The sequence below is a fragment of the Oncorhynchus nerka genome, linkage group LG5, assembly GCF_034236695.1.
Source record: "Oncorhynchus nerka isolate Pitt River linkage group LG5, Oner_Uvic_2.0, whole genome shotgun sequence".
Lineage (NCBI taxonomy): Eukaryota > Metazoa > Chordata > Actinopteri > Salmoniformes > Salmonidae > Oncorhynchus > Oncorhynchus nerka.
Window position 1 is genome coordinate 44,829,712 of NC_088400.1, and position 24,353 is coordinate 44,854,064.

The window sequence follows — 24,353 nt, forward strand, 5'->3', positions numbered from 1 at the left end:
CAACTTGATTGGAGTCCACCCGTGGTAAATTCAATTGATTGGTCATGATTTGGAAAGGCACACACCTGACAATATACGGTCCCACAGTTGACAGTGCATGTCAGAGCAAAAACCGAGTCACAGTAGAAGGAATTGTCCGTAGAGCTCAGAGACAGGATTGTGATCTGAGGAAGGGTACCAAAACATTTCTGCAGCATTGAAGGTCCAACAAGAACACAGTGGACTCTGTCATTCTTAAATGGAAGAATTTTGGAACCACCAAGACTCTTCCTAGAGCTGGCCGCACGGCCAAACTGAGCAATCGGGGGAGAAGGGCCTATGTCAGGAAGGTGACCAAGAACCCAATGGCCACTTTGACAGAGCTCCAGAGAACCTCAAGGGAGAACCTTCCAGTAGTACAACCGTCTCTGCAGCACTCCACCATTCAGGCCTTTACGGTAGAGTGGCCAGACGAAAGCCACTTCTCAGTAAAAGGCACAAGACACTTGGAGTTTGCCAAAAGGGACCTAAAGGACTCTGGCCATGAGAATCAAGATTCTCTGGTCTGATGAAACCAATATTGAACTCTTTGGCCTGAATGCCAAGCGTCACATCTGGAGGAAACCTGGCACCATCCCTACGGTGAAGCATGGTGGAGGCAGCATCATGCTGTAGGGATGTTTTTCAGAGGCAGGGACTGGGAGACTAGTCACAATTGAGGGAAAGATGAACGGAGCAAAGTACAGAGAGAACCTTGATGAAAACCTGCTTCAGAGGTCTCAGGACCACAGACTGGGAGGAAGGTTCACCTTCTAATAGGACAACGACCCTAAGCACACAGCCAAGACAACACAGGAGTGGCTTCGGGACAAGTCTCTGGATGTTCTTGAGTGGCCCAGCCAGAGTGCAGGCTTGAGCCCAATCAAACATCTCTGGAGAGCCTAGAATTAGCTGTGCAGCGACGCTTCCCATCCAACCTGACAGAGCTTTGGAGGATCTGCAGAGAAGAATGGGTGAAACCTCCCAAATACAGATCTGCCATGATTGTAGCGTCATACCCAAGATTACTCGAGGCTGTAATGGCTGCGAAAGGTGCATCAACAGAGTACTGAGTAAAGGGTCTGAATACTTATGTAAATGTGACATTTCAGTTTTTTTATTTTAATAAATTTCTAAACAAAAAAACAGTTTTTGCTTTGTCATTATGGGGTATTGTGTGTAGATATATGAGGGGTAAAAATTACTTAATACATTTTAGAATAAGGCTGTAACGTAACTCAAATTTGGAAAAAGTCAAAGGGTCTGAATCCTTTCCGAATGCGCTGTACAGTAATACTTGAAACGTTTACTTGGTTTCCCCTTACGGTATGTATTTGAATCTACAGACTTTACTGTGCTTTATGAGGTATTACAGTCAAGTAGTAAAAGTAGTAGATATTTCCAGTGTCTGCAGTACGTACCTACAGTATTCTCATTTTGGAACGTCTGAATGATGGATGCTACTGTGAAGCGGCTCAGATTGGGCTGCACTCTCTGCCCAGCCTCTTTCAAGGCCAAACCATGGTTGACCACATGGTCCACCACAGTCGCCCGAATTTAATCAGATATGAACTCTCCTTGTTCTTGGTCTACCACCACCTCCAACTCCATCTCTAACTCTCTCTGCCAAGTTTGCTTCCATTGTTCTCCAAACACAGGAGTTCTCACATGTTGCCTTTTTATCCATACCAAAGGTCTGATTGCAAAGGAAACATTTACGCAAATAGTGTTTGCACATGTGAAAGTGATCAATTGGTAATTGAGCTTAGCTTGTTGAACAGTGTTGCTTTTAATTTGCACACAATAGGATTTAGTTGTGAAGGTTGTGCAAAGAGAGAGAATTGTGTGTTGTCACAAATGTTTCTTATATTATTGCAATCTGAGTATAACGCAAAGCATGTGCCAGTAGTATTGCAGATTTGTTGCATGGTTCTTATAAATTAGTTACAGGTTTGGGGTCATTGTGCCTCATGGGCCAGTGTGTAAACAATTGGGGAAAAGTAGTAGTAAATTTGTATTTGTTGTATCCCATTAATACATTTTCTGCTATCCAAGACAGTGTGATAGTTGTCCTTGCATTACACATTCTTGATACAAATTTAAAAGCAATGCACACAGACATTTAAAAGCATTACATATGTGACATTTCCACTTGTCATTGTTAACACAATAATGATTCATGTCTATTCAATGCTTACTACACTGTCATGAATTTCAATGTAATCTTGATATACAAAAAAATCCCCACTGGCATTTTATCTTGTTTTAGTTTTATCCCACTGCCTGGTAAAACACTTATCTTGCAGGCACATGTAAAGTCTTTGAAGCCTGCTTCTGCTCCTGAATGGACTACAGTGTGAAGCTCTGCTCCTGATGTTAACGTTACACTGCACTCTCTTTACAGTCCATCTCTGGGGTCCAGCAGGAAGTTACCAGACAAGCGCATGCCCTCCTGTCATTTGAGCGGCTGCCAGAGGTCCATGCGGGCCGAGGCCGTCGAGGTGAGAAGCCCTGGTTCTGGTTTTCAGCCGCCCAGTCCCCTATCGGGAGGGCTGTCATGTTCTCCATCTACAAGGGCACTGCCCACACTCACACGCTCAATGTGGCCAACGAGGACTGCATCAAGGTGGCCACAGTCCTCAACAATGCCTTCTACCTGGAAAACCTGCACTTCACCGTGGAAGGCCGTGACACTCACTACTTCGTCAAGCCGGGCCTGCCTGACGGTGATCTTGCTGCGCTGCGCCTCACCAGCGGCCATAAGACCCTGGAGAATGGCGTCAACGTCAGCGTGTCCCAGTCCACCACGGTCATGGACAGCCGGACGCGTCGCTTCGCAGACGTGGAGTTGGGTCGTGGGCCACTAGCGCTGCACGTGCGCTATGGCTCCACGGTGGATGAGGAAAAGGCCCGCGTGCTTGAGTTGACCCGCCAGAGGGCCTTAGTGAGTGCCTGGGCCAACGAACAGCAGAGGGTGGGCGACGGCGAGGAGGGCGTCCGCCCATGGACGGAGGGAGAGAAGAGGCAGCTTCTGAGCAGTGGGAAAGTGCAGGGGTACGACGGGTATTACGTACTTTCCATCGAGCTATACCCGGAGTTAGCGGACAGTGCGAAAAACATTCAGTTCCTACGGCAAAGTGAAATAGGGAAAAGGTAACAAACTGCTGTGCACTCGCTGCCAAAAATACGTTGAACGTCCTGCTTCAATAGAGGAGTGGTGATGGTAGGAACGAAAGCAACAATAGTGGCATGGCCAAAGAGCACTATGGCTATGTCCGAGTAAGTGTGTGTTTTTGAAAAATCATATGGGATCCAAAGCAATGCTGTGCAATGCTGTTTAACAGGGGACTACTACAGAGTAAATGTACAACTACGCCAAGCCTTATATGGGCAGTGACAAAATGTACCTCTGTAGCACAATTTCTGATTGGACTATGAGCTCTCAACCAGGAGCCAGGAGAAATAGAGGTGTTTTGGGCAAAAGTTAAATACTATTATTTAAATTTTTGTATTTACAAAATGTTGTCTGCTTAAAATTAAAAGAAAGTATTTAAAGGTGAAATTAAATGTTTACATACAGTGCACATATCTGGAAATGTCCATTACCAGATGTTTGTCTTAAAGTAACTGTCCAGTACAAATCCCACTTTTAAAATGCATATTCTGTTAACTCATACCCAAATAATGTTCTTGACTCGTCCTATATTAGTATTTGTGCCGAAAGCATAAATTAGAGAAAAAACACTTAAAAACCCCACCTCGAACTTGTATCTCAAACAGACCGTTTACAAAATACTTACTATTTCCTCATAGAGTATGGTGTCAGCGGTCTAGAGGAGAATGAGCTACTCGCATGAATGTTTTTAATGACTTGTATATGCCCACACCATTTTGTTGCAGTATGCCTACACCATTCCAACACAGAAAAACTGCTTTTTAACATATTGTAAGTCGTATAGGTCATATTTCATAAAAATCTGGATAAAAAATAAATACATATTATTCAAGCTTTATTTAACTAGGCAAGTCAGTTAATAACAAATTCTTATTTACAATGATAGCCTACTGGAAACAATGGACATTTACTTTAAATCAATGACCTTTCATTTTGCGGTTCCTCTCACTCATGACCATCACACCTACAGTACATGCCGGAATTGAGAAGCAATGCTTTTGATAAACTCATGCCTATTCCCCTTTGGTTGACTTTTTTTTAAAGACATCGTAACCACTTACATGTTTTAATACACAAAATATTTGTTTTGCGAATCAGACTTTGTCTTGGTTTTGGGATCAGGGCAAAAGGTATGAAGTAAGTACAAGACTGGATCAGATACGAGTCTCGTCTGAGCACAGTAACACCGTGTTTAGTCAATTCTGCAATAATTGTATTGTTTTGTATTCAGTAGTTAGGTTTCCATCCAATTGGCAACAGATTTTCATGCGAATATTCCAAAATCTGCATAAAGCAAATTTTCTCACCAGTGGTGTTTTTCCACCAAGATGACTTGTTGAGGATAAAAAATCTGTGCGCGATGACGTAGTGCACATAATGTACTTTTTCGCTTAAGTTTTCATGTACCAAATAAAAATATGTTGTTCAATGTGTTTCCATCGCATTTTGTCACAAACTGTTGCGTTAAATAGCAAATGAGCCCACTCTGGTCTTGGCAAGTAGTAGGCTCTGTAGGTAGTTTAGTCTACATGATGAGATTATTTTGGGTAAGAGCAAGAATATCTTTATTTGTCAAATGGCAGTCAAGCATCGATCATCATCACTCCATCTATTGGAAAGGAGTGTCAAGCTCATAACGTGCACTTTCACGACCATGTGAAGTTCATCGTTATTTATTTCATATGTAGCCTAATAAACTGCAGGGTTTCCCAAGTCGTAATGGAAGGACCACACACCATTGCATTGTTTGACTCCAAGTTTACTTCATTGTGACTGTTATTATATCAATATTTGTGCATATTTCCACTGCCACTTCTCACATAATTAATTTTAACGACAAATGTCGAACCAACAATTATCAGGATAATTACAGGATCACCCCCCCATATTAGCTAACGTAGGCTAATGTGATTAGCATGAGGTTGTAAGTAACAAGAACATTTCCAATGACGTAGACATATCTGATTAGGGCAGAAAGCTTAAATACTTGTTAATCTAACTGCACTGTCCAATTTACAGTAGCTATTACAGTGAAAATACTATGCTATTGTTTGAGGAAAGTGCACAGTTATGAAATTGAACATGTATTAATAAACGAATTAGGCACATTTGGGCAGTCTTGATACAACATTTTGACCAGAAATGCAATGGTTCATTGATTGTCTAAAACTTTGCACATGCTTCCATCTAGTGGCCAAAATCTAAATAGTGCCTAGATTCCTAAGTCATATATTGGGTTTTCTCTTGCATTTCAAAGATGACAACTTTTCTTTTTTTAAAGGCATGTTTTTTTCTTTGTATTATCTTTTACCGGATCTATTGTGTTATATTCTCCTAAATTAATTTCACATTTCCACAAACTACAAAGTGTTTTCTTTCAAATGGTATCAAGAATATGCATACACTTGCTTCAGGTCCTGAGCTACCTGTAGTTAGATTTTGGTATGTGATTTTAAGCCAATATTTTAAAAAAGGGTCCGATCCTTAGAAATGGATTAACTGGCCATTTGAATGTTAGTCTCATAACAAGTAATTTATGTTGTTTGTACATTGCAAATCAAATGTAAAGCATGTATTATATTCATCACTGATGTTACAAAGGAAAGGTTGATATTGCATTATAAAAACTGCAAGATTTTGTAGAATAAAAGTATAAAATATCCTGTCCAGAAACAGTATATTTTTTGTTGTTGTAAAAACTGAATACGTATAAAGATGGTTAGAGTATCACTATATAAATATTGTCTCCTCTAAGTCTAATGTTGATCACGCATAATGCCACGTGACCTAGCCTCTGTCCAATAAATATTTAATGAACATTTAAAAAAATCATAAATGCATATCACCTAAACAAGTTTGTCCAATTATAGTGTTCTTAGCAGCTATTATCATAACGTGTTTTGTATAAATAACATCATGAATTCAAACATTTTTGTAAATTTTTTCAAGTCAGCCATTTTCATTTGTCATTTGGTTTTAAAATCTTTTGACTTTTTCTTAAAAATACCTGGTAAATCCTTGGAAGGTTTGTTGGGTAAAGCAAAAGAATATCAAACGTTCTTTACTGAATGTGTTTAGAAAGCATTCAACAAGACCTTCATTTCCCGTATATTGCCCTAAAATGATTATGAAGACATTCCATCTGGGGAGCCAAGAAGGCCACATACTGCTCCTCATTGAAGTCAGCTGTTTGTAACACGTTTTACTTGAATTGTGACTGAACCAAGTGTAACACACCAGGATTTTAGACAGATACCCCAAACCCCGATGGCTTTATCAACTTCATAATCCTCGGGTTTGGGGGTTAAGCAATCTTCTCACTTCTCTGTGTAAAATTCTGAATGGAACTTCTAATTAGATTTTGTATTGTTATAATTGCTTGCTCTGCCCAATTATTAGAGTGTTGATCAAAGCCTTAAGAGTTGTATTTGATGACACAGCAAAAACTCAAACACATTTTAGGCTCAAGTATAAGGCCTACTCACATAATCATAGGCACAACCCTTTGAATAATTCTTACAGTGATACTCCATTTCTCCTAAATGTACAGGTTATATGCAGTACCCAGCCTCATTTTAAGGAAGCATATGTATACTCAAGACCATGTATTTGGACAGTGAAGCTAAAATGGCTCAATACTCCTTTTGGATTTGAGATCAAATGTTTCATATAAGGTGACAGTACAGAAATTATTATTTTATTAGAGGGCATATTCATAAGTACATGTATCACCGTTTGGAAATGAAAGAATTGGATATATCCATTCCCCCATTTGAAGACATCATACATGTTTGGACAAATTCACTTTTAGTGTATTAAAGTAGTCAAAAGTTTACTATTTGGTCCCATATTCCTAGCATGCACTCAAGCGTGTCACTACAAAATCGTTGGATGCATTTGCAGTTTTTGGTTGTGTTTTGCGTTATGTTTTGCCCAACAGAAACGGCATGGTAGCTTTTCTGTCCAAATACATATGGCGTTAAGTCTATTTCTGATCCATGCTATGTGAAGGAGGAAAGGAAATGAAGGAGCACATTTCATATGAACTCTCATCACTTAATCAATGTCCATACAATTCTATGACGCTCTCTAGTGGTATAGTGTGTGCCATAGATGAGCATTAAATGATAAATAAATAAATGGCTAAATTTCATGATTTTCATCAGCTTGTCAGCACAGTACCTACTCCTATACAATATGCAGCCAGTAATTGTGTTGAATTTGTATTGCTTTCTTGGCTTTGTTGTTTTGATATTGCAGAATCTTAAGGAGACCATTTGCAGCTCCAGAGAAGAATGCATAATTCCATTACTTCCTATTTTAGGAGCAGCTTCAAGCATCACTGCAGCATCAGATGAATGCATAGGCTATTAGTGTCCAGAGATGGTGTCAAACCACCACAGCAAAGGGCATGTTCACCAAGTAAATATAGCTCACCATAAGCACTGCACTGTGACCACAACTGGCACCTTCAAAGCAAACCAGAGCAGACCACAACACTGCGACGTGGCCTAGTTCAAAGAACAGCATAGAAGCGATGGTATGACTTTGCAAGTACATCAAAGACCAACAGGATCATGCAATAAGCACATGCTCAGAGGAATGTGAAAGAGGTTCAAATGATGTGGCTCCTATTCATATTATGCGACACAAAGGTGGGTAGTGGGTACACTGGCAATCAAAATCCCAGTGCCTGAAATACTACTGCAATCGCATCGCGTGGCATGGGTCTTATACACACACACATCACACATTATTTACTTAAATGAGGGACATTGGTTTACTGGTATGTGTTGCCATAGGCAATGCATGAGCGTTCCCGTACAGAGATGTCTAATTTAGATGTTTTAGCCTGTAGCCACTAACCTACTGTACTGTAATAAAGATGGCATTGTCGGGTACAAGATGGCCTGTCTGCCACTTCGAGCCATTTTCAAAGATATAGTGAGCGAAATCTGTTGGCAAATCCCTCACAAACATGAGACTGTTTTAGACCAGGGTGGATTGATGACCGTAGAATCTGACCTGTGGCATTTTTGCTGTCCTGTCCTGACACATTCATCGGAATGGCTTGATCAGCCAAACATTTACTGGTCTTTCGTCACTAAGTGCCTCCCCAACCTGTAGACTTTGGGCTTATAGGGCTCAAAACAGTCATATATTCCCTTGAAAAGTCTTCCAACAAAAGGCAGTGATTGGAGCTTTTAAAGTTTGACCACTAGAATGGTCAGTTACTGTCTTTTATCCTTCATATTTAGTCTAGACTGAGCACAACCAATAGGCTGCCAGTTGTTGTCTCTGCTCTGCTGGCTGTATTGATTCAGGACATGGAGACCACATGTATTTAAAGGCCAGCATTGCCATTAACTAATCAATTAAGTATCAGAGAGAAAACAAGCCAACACAACTGGCCTTTATGACTGTCTGGCCTTTGCAAAAGCTTGGCGATCAATCAACACTGTCTGGATCACTGCTTCAAGCATCAAGCATGTCCTCCATTTTGCTCATCTCAGTATATACCAGCTAAGACAAGAACAAAGGATTAGGGCTGTGGCTGCTTTAGTGACTGCTCTAGCTCTCTCTGCATCACCAGTGCGGCTTGGTACCGTGTCGCCAACCAGCATTGACGTCATCAGACCCAGGCTTTCGGGGTCTTTAGCCCCAAATTATCTTGTCTCAGCCCGAGGCTGCATTTCAAACACTTAAAAGACACACCCTATCCCCTCAGCCCTCAAATTAAGTGGACACTTCTGATGACATCTGGCAAGTTTACACTTGCAGGGCAAGGGGCGAGGGAGGAAGGAATTAATTTTAAATGGACCGCCCTTAACCGGAAATTCGTCACTAGTTCGTCCCGCGGTGATTGTGTTTTCAGCCACCGGTAGCTTGTGGTTGATTAATATCCGCTACAATCAATTATGATTGCAAGTCTACTTATACTGCCATTCAAAAGTTTAGAGTCACTTAGAAATGTCCTTGTTTTTGAAAGAAAATCACTTTTTTTGGTCCATTAAAATAACATCAAATTTATCAGAAATACAATGTAGACATTGTTAATGTTGGAAATGACTATTGTAGCAGGAAACGGATGATTTTTTAAATGGAATATCTACATAGGCGTACAGAGGTCCATTATCAGCAACCATCACTCCTGTGTTCCAATGGTACGTTGTGTTAACTAATCCAAGTTTATCATTTTAAAAGCTAATTGATCATTAGAAAAACATTTTGCAATTATGTTAGCACAGCTGAAAACTGTGGTTCTGATTAAAGAAGCAATAAAACTGGCCTTTAGACTAGTTGTGTATCTGGAGCATCAGCATTTGTTTTGTTCGATTACAGGCTCAAAATGAACAGAAACAAAGAACATCTTCTGAAACTCGTCAGTCTATTCTTGTTCTGAGAAATGAAGGCTATTCCGCGCGAGAACTTGACCGGAAACTGAAGATCTCGTACAACGCTGTGTACTACTTCCTTCACAGAACAGCGCAATCTTGCTCTATCCAGAATAGAAAGAGGAGTGGGAGGCCCCGGTGCACAACTGACCAGGAGGACAAGTACATTAGAGTGTCTAGTTTGAGAAACAGACACCTCACCAGTCCTCAACTGGCAGCTTCATTAAATAGTACCCACAAAACATCAGTCTCAATGTCAACAAAAAAGAGGCGACTCCAGGATGCTGGCCTTCTAGGCAGCCGCGGGGACACCTCGAACTGGACAAATATTTTTCTTTAAAGAGTTGGACACAAAGTATTTACTTCAGACACCCGACAAGGCCCACATCTCCATCATTTGCATCAGAAAGAGACTGAGATATCGGGGACTTAGGTCGGGCAACGGGACATTAAAAACTGTTTCACAGAGTCGTGGCTGAACAACGACATGGATAAAATACCGCTGGTGGGGTTTACGCTGCACCGGCAAGTCAAGGGGTGGCGGTCTATGTATATTTGTAAACAACAGCTGGTGCACACAATCTAATATTAAGGAAGTCTAAAGGTTTTGGTCGCCTGAGGTAGAGTATCTCATGATAAACTGTAGACCCCACAATTTACCAAGAGTTTTCATCTATATGTTTCGCAGCTGTCAATTTACCAACACAAACCGATGCTGACACTAAATCCGCACTCAATGAGTTGTATAAGGCCATAAGCAAAAAGGAAAACGCTCATCCAGAGGCGACGGTCCTAGTGGCCGGGGACTTTAATGCCGGGAAACTCATTTCTACCGGCATGTTAAATGTGCAACCAGAGGGGGGGGGGGGGGGGGGCAACTTTATTCCACACACAGAGATGCGTAAAAAGCTCTCTCTCCCTCCATTTGGCAAATCTGACCATAATTTTATCTTCCTGACTCGTGCTAACAAGCAAAAACCAAAGCAGGAAGCACCAGTGACTTGGTCAATAAAGAAGTGGTCAGATGAAGCAGATGCTAAGCTACAGGTTTTGCTAGCACAGACTGGAATATGTTCCGGGATTCTTCCGATGGCATTGAGGAGTACACCACATCAGTCACTGGCTTCATGAATAATTGCATGGATTACGTCGTCCCCACAGTGACCATACGTACAGTTGAAGTCAAAAGTTTTCATACACCTTAGTGAAATACATTTAAACTCCGTTTTTCACAATTCCTGACATTTTATCCTAATACAAATTCCCTGTTTTAGGTCCGTTAGGATCACCACTTTATTTTAAGAATGTGAAATGTAGAGAGAATGATTTATTTCAGCTTCACATTCCCAGTGGGTCAGAAGTTTACATACACTCAATGAGTATTTGGGAGCATTGCCATTAAATTGTTTAACTTGGGTCAAACATTTCGGGTAGCCTTCCACAAGCTTCCCACAATAAGTTGGGTGGATTTTGGCCCATTCTTCCTGACAGAGCTGGTGTAACTGAGTTAGGTTTGTAGTCCTCCTTGCTCGCACACGCATTTTCAGGTCTGCCCACAAATGATCTATAGGCTTGAGGTCAGGGCTTTGTGATGGCCACTACAATATCTTGACATTGTTAACCTTAAGCCATTTTGCCACAACTTTGGAAGTATGCTTGGAGTCATTGTCCATTTGGAAGACCCATTTGAGACCAAGTTTTAACTTTCTGACTGATGTCTTGAGATATATCAATATAGCTTCAATATATCCATATCATTTTTCGTCCTCATGATGCCATCTATTTTGTGAAGTGCACCAGTCCCTCCTGCAGCAAAGCACCCCCACAACATGAAAGCTGCCACCCCCATGCTTCACGGTTGGGATGGTGTTCTTCGGCTTGCGAGCATTCCCTTTTTCCTCTGAACATAATGATGGTCATTATGGCCAAACAGTTCTATTTTTGTTTCATCAGACCAGAGGACATTTCTCCAAAAAGTATGATCTTTGTCCCCATGTGCAGTTGCAAACCGTAGTCTGGATTTTTTATGGTGATTTTGGAGCAGTGGCTTCTTCTTTGCTGAGCGGCCTTTCAGGTTATGTCAATATAGGAATAATTTTACTGTGGGTATAGATACTTTTGTACCTGTTTCCTCCAGCATCTTAACAAGGTCCTTTGCTGTTGTTCTGGGATTGATTTGCACTTTTCGCAACAAAGTATGTTCATCTCTAGGAGACAGAACGCGTCTCCTTCCTGAGCGGTATGACGCCTACATAGTCCCATGGTGTTTATACTTGCATACATTTGTTTGTACAGATGAACGTGGTACCTTCAGTCGTTTGAAAATTGCTCCCAAGGATGAATTGTGGAGATCTACAATGTTTTTTCTGATCTCTTGGCAGATTTCTTTTGATTTTTCTCATGATGTCAAGCAAAGAGGCACTGAGTTTGAAGGTAGGCCTTGAAATCCATCCACAGGTACACCTCCAATTGACTCAAATGATGTCAATTAGCCTACCAGAATCTTCTAAAGTCTTGAAATAATTTTCTTGAATTTTCCAATCTGTTCAAAGGCACAGTCAATTTAGTGTATGTAAACTTCTGACCCACTGGAATTGTGATACAGTGAATTATAAGTGAAATAATCTGTCTGTAAACAATTGCTTGTGTCATGCACAAAGTAGATGTCCGAACCGACTTGCCAAAACTATAGTTGTTAAGAAGAAATTTGTGGAGTGGTTGAAAAACAAGTTTTAATGACTCCAACCTAAGTGTATGTAAACTTCCGACTTCAATTGTACATACCCCAACTAGAAGCCATGGATTACAGGCAGCATCTGCACTGAAATAAAGGCTAGAGTTGGCGCTTTCAAGGAGCGGAACTCTAACCTGGACGCTTATTGGAAATCCCGCTATGCCCTCAGATGAACCATCAAACAGGTAAAAGCGTCAATACAGGACTAGAATTGAATCCTACTACACTGGCTCGGGCGCTCGTCGGATGTGGCAGGACTTGCAAACTATTACAGACTACAAAGGGAAGCACAGTGACATGAGCCTACCAGACTAGCTGTATTACTTCTATGTTTGCTTTGAGGCAAGCAACACTGAAGCAAGCATGAGAACACCCGCTGTTCCGGGCGACTGTGTGATCATGCTCTCCCCTGCTGAAGTGAGTAAGACCTTTAAGAAGGTCAACATTCACAAGGTCGCAGGGCCAGACGGATTACCAGGATGTGTACTCCAAGCATGCGCTGACCAACTGGCAAGTGTCTTCACTGACATTTTCAACCTGTCCCTGACTGAGTTTGTAATACCAAAATGTTTCAAGCAGACGACCATAGTCCCTGTGCCAAAGAACACTATGGTAACCTGCCTACATGACTACCGACCTCTGTTGCACTCCACACTGCCGCTTCCCACCTGGACAAAAGGAACACCTAGGTGAGAATGCTATTCATTGACTACAGCTCAGCGTTCAACAACATAGTGCCCTCAAAGCTCATCACTAAGCTAAGGACCCTGCTGGGACTAAACGCCTCTTTTACGCTGCTGCTGCTCTCTGGTTATTGTCTATGCATCGTCACTCTATCTCTACCTACATGTACATATTACTTAAATTACCTCAACTAAGCTGTGCCCCCATACATTGACTCTGCACCGGTACCCCCTGTATATAGCCTCACTACTGTTATTTTACTGCTGCTCTTTAATTATTATATCATTTTTTTCATATCTATTCTTTACTTAACACTTATTTTTCATAAAACTGCATTGTTGGTTAAGGGCTTGTAAGTAAACATGTCACTGGAAGGTCTACTACACCTGTTGTATTCAGCGCATGTGACAAATACAATTTGATTTGATATTCCTCTCAAGCCAGAGGAAGTAGATCTTACTAAACATTACCTCTCAAAGAAAGATCCCTCTTCTGACATGTCCTGTGTGTATAATCTTAGACTGTGATATGTTTCCATCACTGAAGGTAATCATACAGGCCGCACTGACCATCTCAGTTAGCAGCTGTGAGCGATATTTTTAACACGTCTACATACCTGGCCTAGGAGCCCAATGAAGATAGAATGCATCATGATATACATACTAAGATACACACTTGGAAAAGAGTGAAGTCATAGACAGGTTTTCACCTACAGTTTAATTTTGTTTCATTTCTAATCTTTATGGATGTACTAACACCCCCTCCAACTCCCCTGTAAGTATTTGTTTGGGGTGTGTAATTAAATAGGTTGAATTATTGTCCTGTAGCTAATTGACCTTGGAATCTGTGATTTATTACCACAAATATTATAAAAGCATGATTTTCAAGTGCATTTGGTGCCTGCGTGTGTCCATATCTGCAAACGTTATCTGGCCCCACCCCACTTGACAGTTATAGGACAAGCCTACTAGTGATGAGCATTCTGGCTCACTGGCTCATTCGGCTCAGCTCACCAAAATGAGCCGTCTCTTTTGGCTCCCAAACGGCTCTTTAAAAAATAAATATGCTTTGTATTGTTTCAAGTCAAACAGTTTCCAATGGTTTGACTATGATTGTCGTTAAAACAATTCTAATTAAATTTTTTAAATGAAATCATACACTACCTTAACCATAATGAATTTAAACAAGGATTAGTTTGTTATGAAAAAGAATGCTATTAAATATTTGCATTTAAAGTATAACTTTTTAATGTATATAAACAAAGTGCATAGAAATCTGACCATTCAAAACGAACACAATCTGAACAGCATAATAGAATATTCCACCATATCAAAGAAAAATAAATAACAATGTGCAAAACTGCAGCATCTCACTTAAAACATTACACTGGTCCCTCTTTTCTCTTTCTTCTTTATTGTCATGTTATAACCAGCAGCACACAGCAATGCTGAACATATTTTGCTTTTACGAGAGCTTTGCATTCAGAAATGCAAGCTGCCTCACTTTCGAGGGGCTGATGGGGTTTCTTCTCTCAGTAATTATTTGTCCCGTTTTTGAGAAGACCCTCTCAGAGGGAACGGATGTGGCCACTATGCAGAGTCTCCCTGTCATGACTTTAGTCAGCCGTGGGTAGACAGAGGCCTTGTTCTTCCACCAGCTCAGAGGATCTGCAGATGTTTGGAGGGGCACCTCCAAATAGGATCAGACCTCCCTTATGGCATCTGCTGAGTGATTCCTTCGTGCTGCATCCCCAGTTGCTCTCTCGTCAAACAGCATCCATTCATTCTTTGAATTAGGTAATTCTATTCATTTAAATCTTTTGATTATTCATATCTTTATTTTTAGATTTTTTTATAAATAGATTAGGCTCTTCTGATATGCTCTCAACATTCACCTACATGGGCTGGCTCTTAGAGCCGACTCGTTCGCGAACGACCCATCACTAATAGTTTACTGCTAATGTGAGTTTACGCAGTTCCAACATAATCCAAAGGTAGCAGCCTAAAATCACAATCCTGCTAAATTGCACGTGACTAGAACATTATTTCATGCAAAACATTAATTTGTGGTCTACGCTGCCACCCTTTGGATTGTTTTGGAACTGCACAGTGCCCACAGCATGACTTGCTCACGTTAGTTAGTAGTAATGTGACCAACATCAACATGAAGCTTTGTTTTATTGCCCATCAAATATTGGACATGTTTTATGAAAACATTGCAACAAAATAATGATACAAATACTTTTTCCAACAATTTTTCTTAATGGAAAATTACGATATAGTTATGCATTTGTAATTTATACTTGCTAATAGATTTGTGTATAAATATTAACACCATATTCCATGGATTTACTGACCACAATCCATTGAATTAATATTAAAAAGGGTTGATTATTTGGCATCAGGAGAGCACAGCGCATGGAGGAAAGCAGTAAGATATGTAAAATAGCGTTGTGTTTCTGCAAAATGTTCACTGATAGTGTGCGAGGCCAACATTTTGGTTGGAGAACCCCCAGACATGTCGTCATGTCTCTAATCGTCTGAGGACCTCCAGGACTTGGCTCAATGGGGTTGTACAAAGCAACTGGGGCGATAGCTAATGATCTCTGCGAGATTTAGGGCTCTATTCAATCTGTATCGCTGAAGCTTGACCGATTGCATGATAGAAATGTGAAGGTAATTTCTGATTGAGAGGACATATAGTATGCAGCGTTTACCTAGATTGTAGTATCTGCTAGCGCAGGAACATTACCTTTACATTTCAACTACGCAGTAACTTAGTGACTTTAGTGCAAGATTTGTGGCTTACATCTGAAACTGGGTTAATTGTTCTATGATGGCCTGGATTGGTAAATTAATGACCTTATATTATACAAATGTTAATTAGGTAGTATGATTATGTAGGGCTTTATTCAATCCGTATTGAAGACTGCATTCACGGTAAATGATGCAATCACTGAAATGTAGGAAAGTGCCTTTTAAACGAATATTGTGCAATCTGTAGCTCTTCAGAGATCCAGATTGAAAAGAGATCCTAGTATTTTACCATGATCTATTTTTTGTTAGACAGATTTGTGCTTTCATACTTTGTCTACCCCTAAAGGCTATAGCGAGTAGAAAGCAGGTCTGTGATGTTTTTTTCTTCTTCAGATGTCAGTCCTCCTGTCTGTCAAGGAGGCTTTGATGTCGTCGGGCATCATGTCCTCTTAACATGGGATTCATTTTTTTTTTAAACGCCCCTCTAGACCATGGTGAGAACAAAGCTCCTTTTATACCACATGGTCTGGCCAAGCAAATGATAAGTCCAGCACATACAGGTCCCAATTTAGTTATACCTATCATTATTTATTTGTTTAGAGTTGCATAGGCAGGTAGAGTGTACAGTAATTAAAGTGTAGGTACACATTGCTGTAATTACCACTATTAGGCCCTATAGCGATTTTGATTTGTGAGTTGTGTAACATGTTGACATTTCTATACATCATATATATATATATATATATATATATATATATAAACAAACTCAAATATATTGTGGCTCACTACTGAATTATAGTTATTATACGAGTTCTCACTTGTGAGGTTTGCTGCATCCGTGGTAAATGATGCAATTACTGAAATGTATGAAAGTACCTCTTAAATTAATATTAACCCTAACCCTACCTATACTGTAATTCCACTTTACCCACAATATGTGGGGGGAGGGGACAGCAGTGCTGAATGTCTGCAACAACTGTCGATGTCTAGGGACCACCAATAGGACCTTCAACGGACAATATGTACGGCCCAGAATAGTAGATCAAAAGTACAGCTATGTCAAGGTTGTGTCAATGAGGTTCTCAGAAAACCAAATACATAAAAAAAATCTATGACATTTCAGCAATTCAAAGGATGTCTACGGCTTTGGTTACACATTAACCGAAATACAAATATTGAAACACTGATTCCCTGGTAGCCCATTGCCACAGTTATACTCAAATAAGTGGCAGTTCATTATAGTTAAGGCTCTATTCAATAACATCTACTTCAATAACATCTGCGTCATACCTAAAGCGGGCATTGCCATTGGCTGCACGGAGTCGCATTAATGACAAAGATAAGTGGTGGTTGATTGCGAACATAGGCTGCTAAAAATGTCTGTTTCATTTGGAATGGGCCAATTTGGAATGGGTCATCCAGTGAGTTCACCTAAGAGAAGGCAAACAAGAACGGTTCAAATGACGCAAATGGAGGTGGGCCGGATGTTGATAGAGCCTATAAATACTTGAGTTCTCACAGAGTTAGAGTTAAACCAACGGAATAAGATAACATTTTTGCTTTTATTTTGCATCATTTGGATAACCATGAGTGGTGGATGTCCATACTTCGAGAAAAGGCACTTGTACGTATTCATTATTGCGTTTCAAATTCTGTTTTTATTCAAAAATAAATTGTAACAAAGGCATCCTATAATGATTCTAAATAAATCAATAAATGCTATAGTTATATTTATTATTATTAACAATAAATTGTATGACATTAGCTAATCAATACCATTACATTTTGTATTTTTCATTCCCAAGGCTATTCAAGAGCAAGCTGCATCTAGAAGAGGAAGAGGAAGACGACTCTCAAGAAGGAATCAACAAGGCCAGCAAAGGTGGCATCATCTATGGTGACTACCTTCAGGTAAAGCATTCACCATCATCATCTAGTTTAATCGAACTTAGTCTTCTACGAGGTTTTCGACATGGTATCTTTTTTTTCTGCGGATAGAAGCTGCATGGCCAACATAAGGGATGGAAATGAAGTACAATTTTAATTATGGATTAGCTGTAGCACTAAATGAACAAAAATGTGTTCCGTTATAGCTTGATAAGGTTGTGACCGCCCAAGTTCTCCAGAGTGAACTGAAGGGGAACAAAATCCACGATGAGCATCTTTTCATTGTCACACATCAAGGCACAGTATATGTTTGTGGTCAAATATAATCCAGATTTGAGAATCAATAATCAAATTGTAATCATAGAATGCATGCATTCCCTTATCACAGGGATTGGGGTCTGTTCCATTTGAAATCCAGTCAATTCAAGAGATGAGTTTAACCTTTAATTGTAGTTGCACCTACTTGTGGAAGACTTGGAATGAGCAATTCACTATCAACTTTCCATCAACAAATGATCAATTTCATTGCATTGCAAAGGTGGGACATTATGATTCATTGCATTTTTATCATTTTATTTCAGCTTATGAACTCTGGTTCAAGCAGATTCTATGGGAACTGGATTCAGTGCGAGAGATTTTCATCAGTGGACATGTAAGCACCTTAGAAAGCAAGAGTACACTGGCAAACATTTTCTTTGTGTAATAAAAGTTATACAATTGTTGATTTCAATCTCAGCAAATTGTTTTTTCTTTTCTAAATATAACCTTTATTTAACTAGGCAAGTTAGTTAAGAACAAAATCTTAGTTACAATGACGGCCTACTGGGGAACAGTCGGTTAACTGCCTTTTCAGGGGCAGAACGACAGACTTTTACCTTGTCAGCTCAGGATTTGATCAAGCAACCTTGCAGTGACTGGCCCAATGATTTAACCACTAGGCTACCTGCAGCCCCAACATATAATTCATAAACGCTTAAAATACAATATGAATCCGTTTTTTTTTTTTACCTCATTAAGCCATAAAATGTAAACAATGTCAATGACCTAAGTCTGTTTGTGGGTGTGAAAAGGTGGGCTTTTTTTTTTCTGTCCAATGCAGTCCAATTGCGGGGACCCTTTTTGCAACAGGAGCACCCCCTTGAGGCCAAAAAGTTAGAGCTCATCTTTAATAGTAATGTTTCACCAGGTTCGCGATGAACGCAACATGCTGAAGGTCAACACCCGCATACACAGGATTGTTATGATCTTCAGGCTGCTGGTCGACCAGTTCGCCGTACTCGAGACAATGACCGCCTTGGACTTCTATGACTTCAGGTAAGCCCCATAGATAACCCATGGAGAATTTTTAGCTTTTATTGACCTTATAAAATTATACCCTCTTTACATATTTAACACACATTACTTTTGTGTGTTGTAGAGAGTACCTGTCCCCTGCCTCCGGGTTCCAAAGTCTCCAGTTCCGTCTGTTGGAGAACAAGATTGGGGTCCCTGACAACCTGAGAGTCCCCTACAACAGGCGCCACTACAGGGACAACTTCAAAGGACATGAGAGTGAGATGCTGCTTAGATCTGAGAAGGAGCCTTGCCTGCTGAAATTGGTGGAGGTGTGTGAAAAGCAAAATAAATACTGAAACATTTTCAAATAGATCCCGTTTAAATACTTAGTAATGTTATTTCCCACACTTGATATTATAGCACTATTGAGCAATACTGTTTGTTGTCCTATTCAGAAATGGCTGGAAAGGACCCCAGGTCTTGAAGAGGATGGGTTTAACTTTTGGGTTAAACTGGAAGCCAACATCTTTGAAGGGTTGAGTCTTGAAAAAAATAAAATAGAGGTATTGGCTGTTTCAAAATAATCTAGCACCAAAAACTCACAACATCGCTTCTCATTAGGTTACTTTACAGATAAAATAAGCTGACCAAAAACTACAATATTTATTGTCCTTTGGCAGAAAATGCAAGACTCCGAGGAGAAGGAGGAGATGATGGAAGAGATGACGAAACAAAAAGAGCTATTTACTTCTCTGTTTGATGTCAAAAGACATGAGCATCTTTTGGGCAAAGGTGAGTGTTTAGCACCTAGCGCCAACACAAACTGCCTCAACAATTCAATCCCAATAATTAGTAAAAACTACAGGACCCAGGTCTAAGAAACCATCTCACTTCCTGTTGTTTAATCAGGTGAGAGACGGATCTCCTACAAAGCTCTCCAAGGAGCTCTGATGATCTACTTCTACAGGTAAGAAGGGTTTTCTTACAGTTATTTTAGACAGGCTTGTGTCTGTTCACCATTTGAGATGTAATTACTACATTGTGGATTGTTAGGGAGGAGCCCAGGTTCCAGGTTCCCTTCCAACTCCTGTCCAACCTGATGGACATTGATACCCTCATGACAAAATGGAGATGTAAGTAACACCAAAACACATTTTATGTAAAGAACAGTTTACTTTGTCACATTTCATTCAAACAGTGTCTGCATGTACAGGCTTCCCTTACACCATCTGTATTTTCTACTAGATGCTAAAAATACTTTGAACTGTTTAGACCAGTGGTATTCAAAGTCAGGGTTGGGGGGAAGAGAAATAGTGGGGTGAGAAAAATAAAATACAAAATTAAGAGTACAGATTATCATTGTATGGGATCATTATACAAACGTTTTTGAGAAAGATCATTTGAAAATGATTGAGTAAATACATTTACTGGTTTCTTTTCATTTTGATAAGATATGAGAATGCAATAAATTAAGGTTATTTGTTAATGTAAACCATTTTAGGGTTGTCATTAGATTTGGGGTGGGGTTGTGAGAAATTCTTAGGCGGGAATAAATGGGGTCCCAATAAATTCTGGTGGAAAAAATGGTGTCCCCACTGAAAAAGTTTGAATACCACTGGTCTAGACTATAATTTCACTGTCAATTAACCTGGAACTGTTATATTAACAAGTGCAATATTTATCTTATGTATCTCAGACAACCACGTGTGCATGGTGCACAGAATGATTGGCAGCAAAGCAGGCACCGGAGGCTCATCTGGCTACCACTATCTGCGCTCTACTGTCAGGTATGTCATATATGATTGGCTATTGAAATAAACTTGCATCCAAGAGTTACTGTCAAGCATATCATTATATACCCCTTCAAGAATGAGCTAAGTAGGTGTTTCTCTTCTCTCTAACACAGTGATCGCTACAAAGTCTTTGTGGATCTCTTCAACCTGGCCATGTTTTTGATACCTCGGCATTGGGTGCCTAAACTAGACCCCAATGAGCACACCTTCCTGTTCACCGCAGAGTACTGTGACAGCTCCTACTGCAGTAGTGAGGATTCAGACTAGCAGACTGTCGCAACTGTCTAAAGTGGTCGGTGAAGACTGAGGAAAGGTGCCAATGAGAGGAAGCCACTTTAGACCTAAGGAACATCTACATAATCTAGAGTGTCATACAAGCTAGCTACGACTTGGTAAAGTCTCACCTACACCCAATAAAGCGACAAGTAACATAGTATATCATCATAACCACAAAGGCATCCCTCCCCCTCAGAACAGAACAGCCTCAATTTGTTGGTGCATGGACTCCACAAGGTGTTGAAAGTGTTCTACAGGGGGATGCTGGCCCATGTTGACTCCAATACTTCCCACAGTTGTGTCGAGTTGGCTGAACCTCCTTTGGGTGGTGGGCCATTCTTGAAACACACAGCAAAATGTTGATCATTAAAAAAAACAGCAGCGATGCAGTTCTCGACACAAACCGGTGTGCCTGGTACCTACTACCATACCCAGTCCGATGGCACTTAAATATTTTTTCTTGCACACATACACAATACATGTCTCAATTATCTCAAAGCTCATAAAAATGATTTTCTCATCCCCTATATCTACACTGATTGAAGTGGATTTAACAGGTGACGTCAATAAGGGATCATAGCTTTCACCTGATCAGTCTATATCATGGAAAAAGCAGGTGTTCTTAATGTTCTGTATACTCAGGGTATAGTATATATTGTTTATATTATATTGTGCTGTATTTAAAGTATGAAAAGGTGTGATATAATCCTGTACATAGCCTAATGAATGATAATCATGAACCCTTCCATGTACTTGAGTTCTGAATGTGTACCCTAAAGAAGTATATTGTTAATCTTTTTTTAGAGTAGTATTATGTTTTTGTACAGTACTTCGATATTGGTGCATTGGGTGTTTATGTGATGTAAGAGTAATGATATGTAGACTTCATTCAACATGGAGTGATATCAGCATAGAAATTATCACATGACTAAAAAAAATCATATATTTTTGTAACAGAAGAATATAAAATGTATGTCTCAATAAAAATATGTTATTGAAAAGTTTGCGAGGATTTCTCTTTTTAACCTCCATGGGAATTGTCTTAAAGGGTTCCTTGAAGGGTTGATTGAGAAGTTGGCAGTATACGGAACACATGGATCCCTTTAAATAACAAATGTCATCCATGGCTCAAAGGAAGATTGAAGTCGCATTCTGCAATGCCTAAAGAGAGGAATGAGGATGAAGAAAATAATGGAGAGTATACATAAACAATCACATAGGTCACCTAAGGGCTAGATTATATCAGATCCGCACTAGCCAACCGCATAGCAGTTATTTTGGTGGTGTAGGAGAAGGAACTGCCCCTTGTGAAAAAGTCATACGGAATTGCTACACAAAACCTAGATTTGTGCAGTAGTGACTATTGTAGGGATTGTATAGTGAATGTGTAGTTTACGCACTACCTAAGATACACAAGTAGAGTTTTGTAGTGTTTAGTAGGAAAACGGCAGTGTTTCCAGTAGTAATCTGGTGGAAATTTTTACTACTTGATGTTGGTAGTAAATGAGTAGTCCAAACACTACAGCTTCACTACACAGGCTTTTCAATAGTAATCAGGTAGATATTTACTATATGATGCTGGCAGTAAATAGTAAAAAGCTTGTGTCGTAAAGCTGTAGAGTTTATACAACTTGATGTTGGGAGTAAATAAGTAGTGACCATATTAGAGCGAGACTTCCCCCGTTTTTCCAACTGCAGAAGACGGGAAGTAAACTCAGCAAAAAAAGGAAACGTCCTCTCACTGTCAACTGCGTTTATTTTCAGCACACTTAACATGTGTAAATATTTGTATGAACATTAAAAAATTCAACAACTGAGAGATAAACTGAACAAGTTCCACAGACATGTGACTAATAGAAATTGAATAATGTGTCCCTGAACAAAGGGGGGGTCAAAATCAAAAGTAACAGTCAGTATCTGGTGTGGCCACCAGCTGCATTAAGTACTTCAGTGCATCTCCTCCTCATGGACTGCACCAGATTTGCCAGTTCTTACTGTGAGATGTTACCCCACTCTTCCACCAAGGCACTTGCAAGTTCCCGGACATTTCTGTGGGGAATGGACCTAGCCCTCACCCTCCGATCCAATAGGTCCCAGACGTGCTCAATGAGTTTGAGATCCGAGCTCTTCGCTGGCCATGGCAGAACACCATTCACCATGTCTTCCCTGTAACACACAGCGTTGAGATTGCCTGCAATGACAACAAGCTCAGTCCGATGACGCTGTGACACACCCCGCCCCAGACCATGACGGAATCTCCACCTCCAAATCGATCCCGCTCCAGAGTACAGGCCTTGGTGTAACGCTCATTCCTTCACAATAAACGCGAATCCGACCATCACCCCTGGTGAGACAAAACCGTGACTCGTCAGTGAAGAGCCCTTTTTGCCAGTCCTGTTTGGTCCAGCGACGGTGGGTTTGTGCCCATAGGCGACGTTGTTGCCGGTGATGTCTGGTGAGGACCTGCCTTACAACAGGCTTACAAGCCCTCAGTCCAGCCTCTCTCAGCCTATTGCGGACAGTCTCAGCACTGATGGAGGGATTGTACATTCCTGGTGTAACTCGGGCAGTTGTTGTTGCCATCCTGTACCTGTCCCGCAGGTGTGATGTTCAGATGTACTGATCCTGTGTTGTCACACATGGTCTGCCACTGCGAGGACAATCAGCTGTCCGTCCTGTCTCCCTGTAGCTCTGTCTTAGGCCTCTCACAGTACGGACATTGTAATTTATTGCTCTGGCCACATCTGCAGGCCTCATGCCTCCTTGCAGCATGCCTAAGGCACGTTCACGCAGATGAGCAGGGACCCTGGGCATCTTTCTTTGGTGTTTTTCAGAGTCAGTAGAAAGGCCTCTTTAGTGTCTTAAGTTTTCATAACTGTGACCTTAATTGTCTATCGTCTGAAAGCTGTTAGTGTCTTAACGACCGTTCCACAGGTGCATGTTCATTAATTGTTTTATGATTCATTGGCCTAGCGTCATCCGGGTCAGGGAGGGTTTGGCCGGTAGGGATATCATTGTTTCATCACGCACCAGCGACTCCTGTGGCGGGCTGGCCACAGTGCGCGCTAACCAAGGTAGCCAGGTGCACAGTGTTTCCTCCGACACATTGGTGCGGCTGGCTTCCGAGTTGGAGGCAAACTGTGTTAAGAAGCAGTGCGGCTCGGTTGGGATGTGTTTCGGAGGACGCATGGCTTTCGACCTTCGTCTCTCCCGAGCCCGTACGGGAGTTGTAGCGATGAGACAAGATACTAATTACTAACAATTGGATACCACGAAATTGGGGAGAGAAGGGGGTAAAAATAGAGTGTAAGGTGAGGGGCAGGTTGTTTTTTTAGTTTTTTACCTTTACCACTAAACACA

General features: G+C 40.6%; 2 protein-coding genes across 2 annotated transcripts in view; both read left to right on the forward strand.

The window, feature by feature from the left end:
• Positions 1–5,055, forward strand: part of LOC115129549 (teneurin-3-like) — a 74,208-nt gene extending 69,153 nt beyond the window's left edge. The window contains exon 24 of the mRNA XM_029660004.2: positions 2,423–5,055. Within this exon, the coding sequence (XP_029515864.2) occupies positions 2,423–3,175 (753 nt within the window). The 3' untranslated portion in view covers positions 3,176–5,055. The remainder of the gene's footprint in view (positions 1–2,422) is intronic.
• Positions 5,056–17,278: 12,223 nt separating this feature from the next.
• Positions 17,279–21,997, forward strand: LOC115129550 (tryptophan 2,3-dioxygenase A-like). Its single transcript, XM_029660005.2, has 12 exons — positions 17,279–17,386; positions 17,568–17,673; positions 17,856–17,946; positions 18,231–18,301; positions 18,836–18,963; positions 19,067–19,253; positions 19,380–19,487; positions 19,605–19,716; positions 19,834–19,891; positions 19,978–20,057; positions 20,621–20,711; positions 20,831–21,997. Exons 1-12 carry the CDS (start codon positions 17,349–17,351, stop codon positions 20,982–20,984), a joined length of 1,224 nt encoding a protein of 407 aa, XP_029515865.1. The 5' UTR covers positions 17,279–17,348; the 3' UTR covers positions 20,985–21,997.
• Positions 21,998–24,353: the final 2,356 nt, after the last annotated feature.

Excerpts from the sequence above, each read along its gene's own strand:
- LOC115129550 (XM_029660005.2), top strand. The coding sequence starts at position 17,349 with ATGAGTGGTGGATGTCCATACTTCGAGAAAAGGCACTT. Across the intron at positions 17,674-17,855 it reads TCTATGGTGACTACCTTCAG|CTTGATAAGGTTGTGACCGC; the intron begins GTAAAGCATTCA and ends GTTCCGTTATAG. Across the intron at positions 17,947-18,230 it reads TTTCATTGTCACACATCAAG|CTTATGAACTCTGGTTCAAG; the intron begins GCACAGTATATG and ends ATTTTATTTCAG.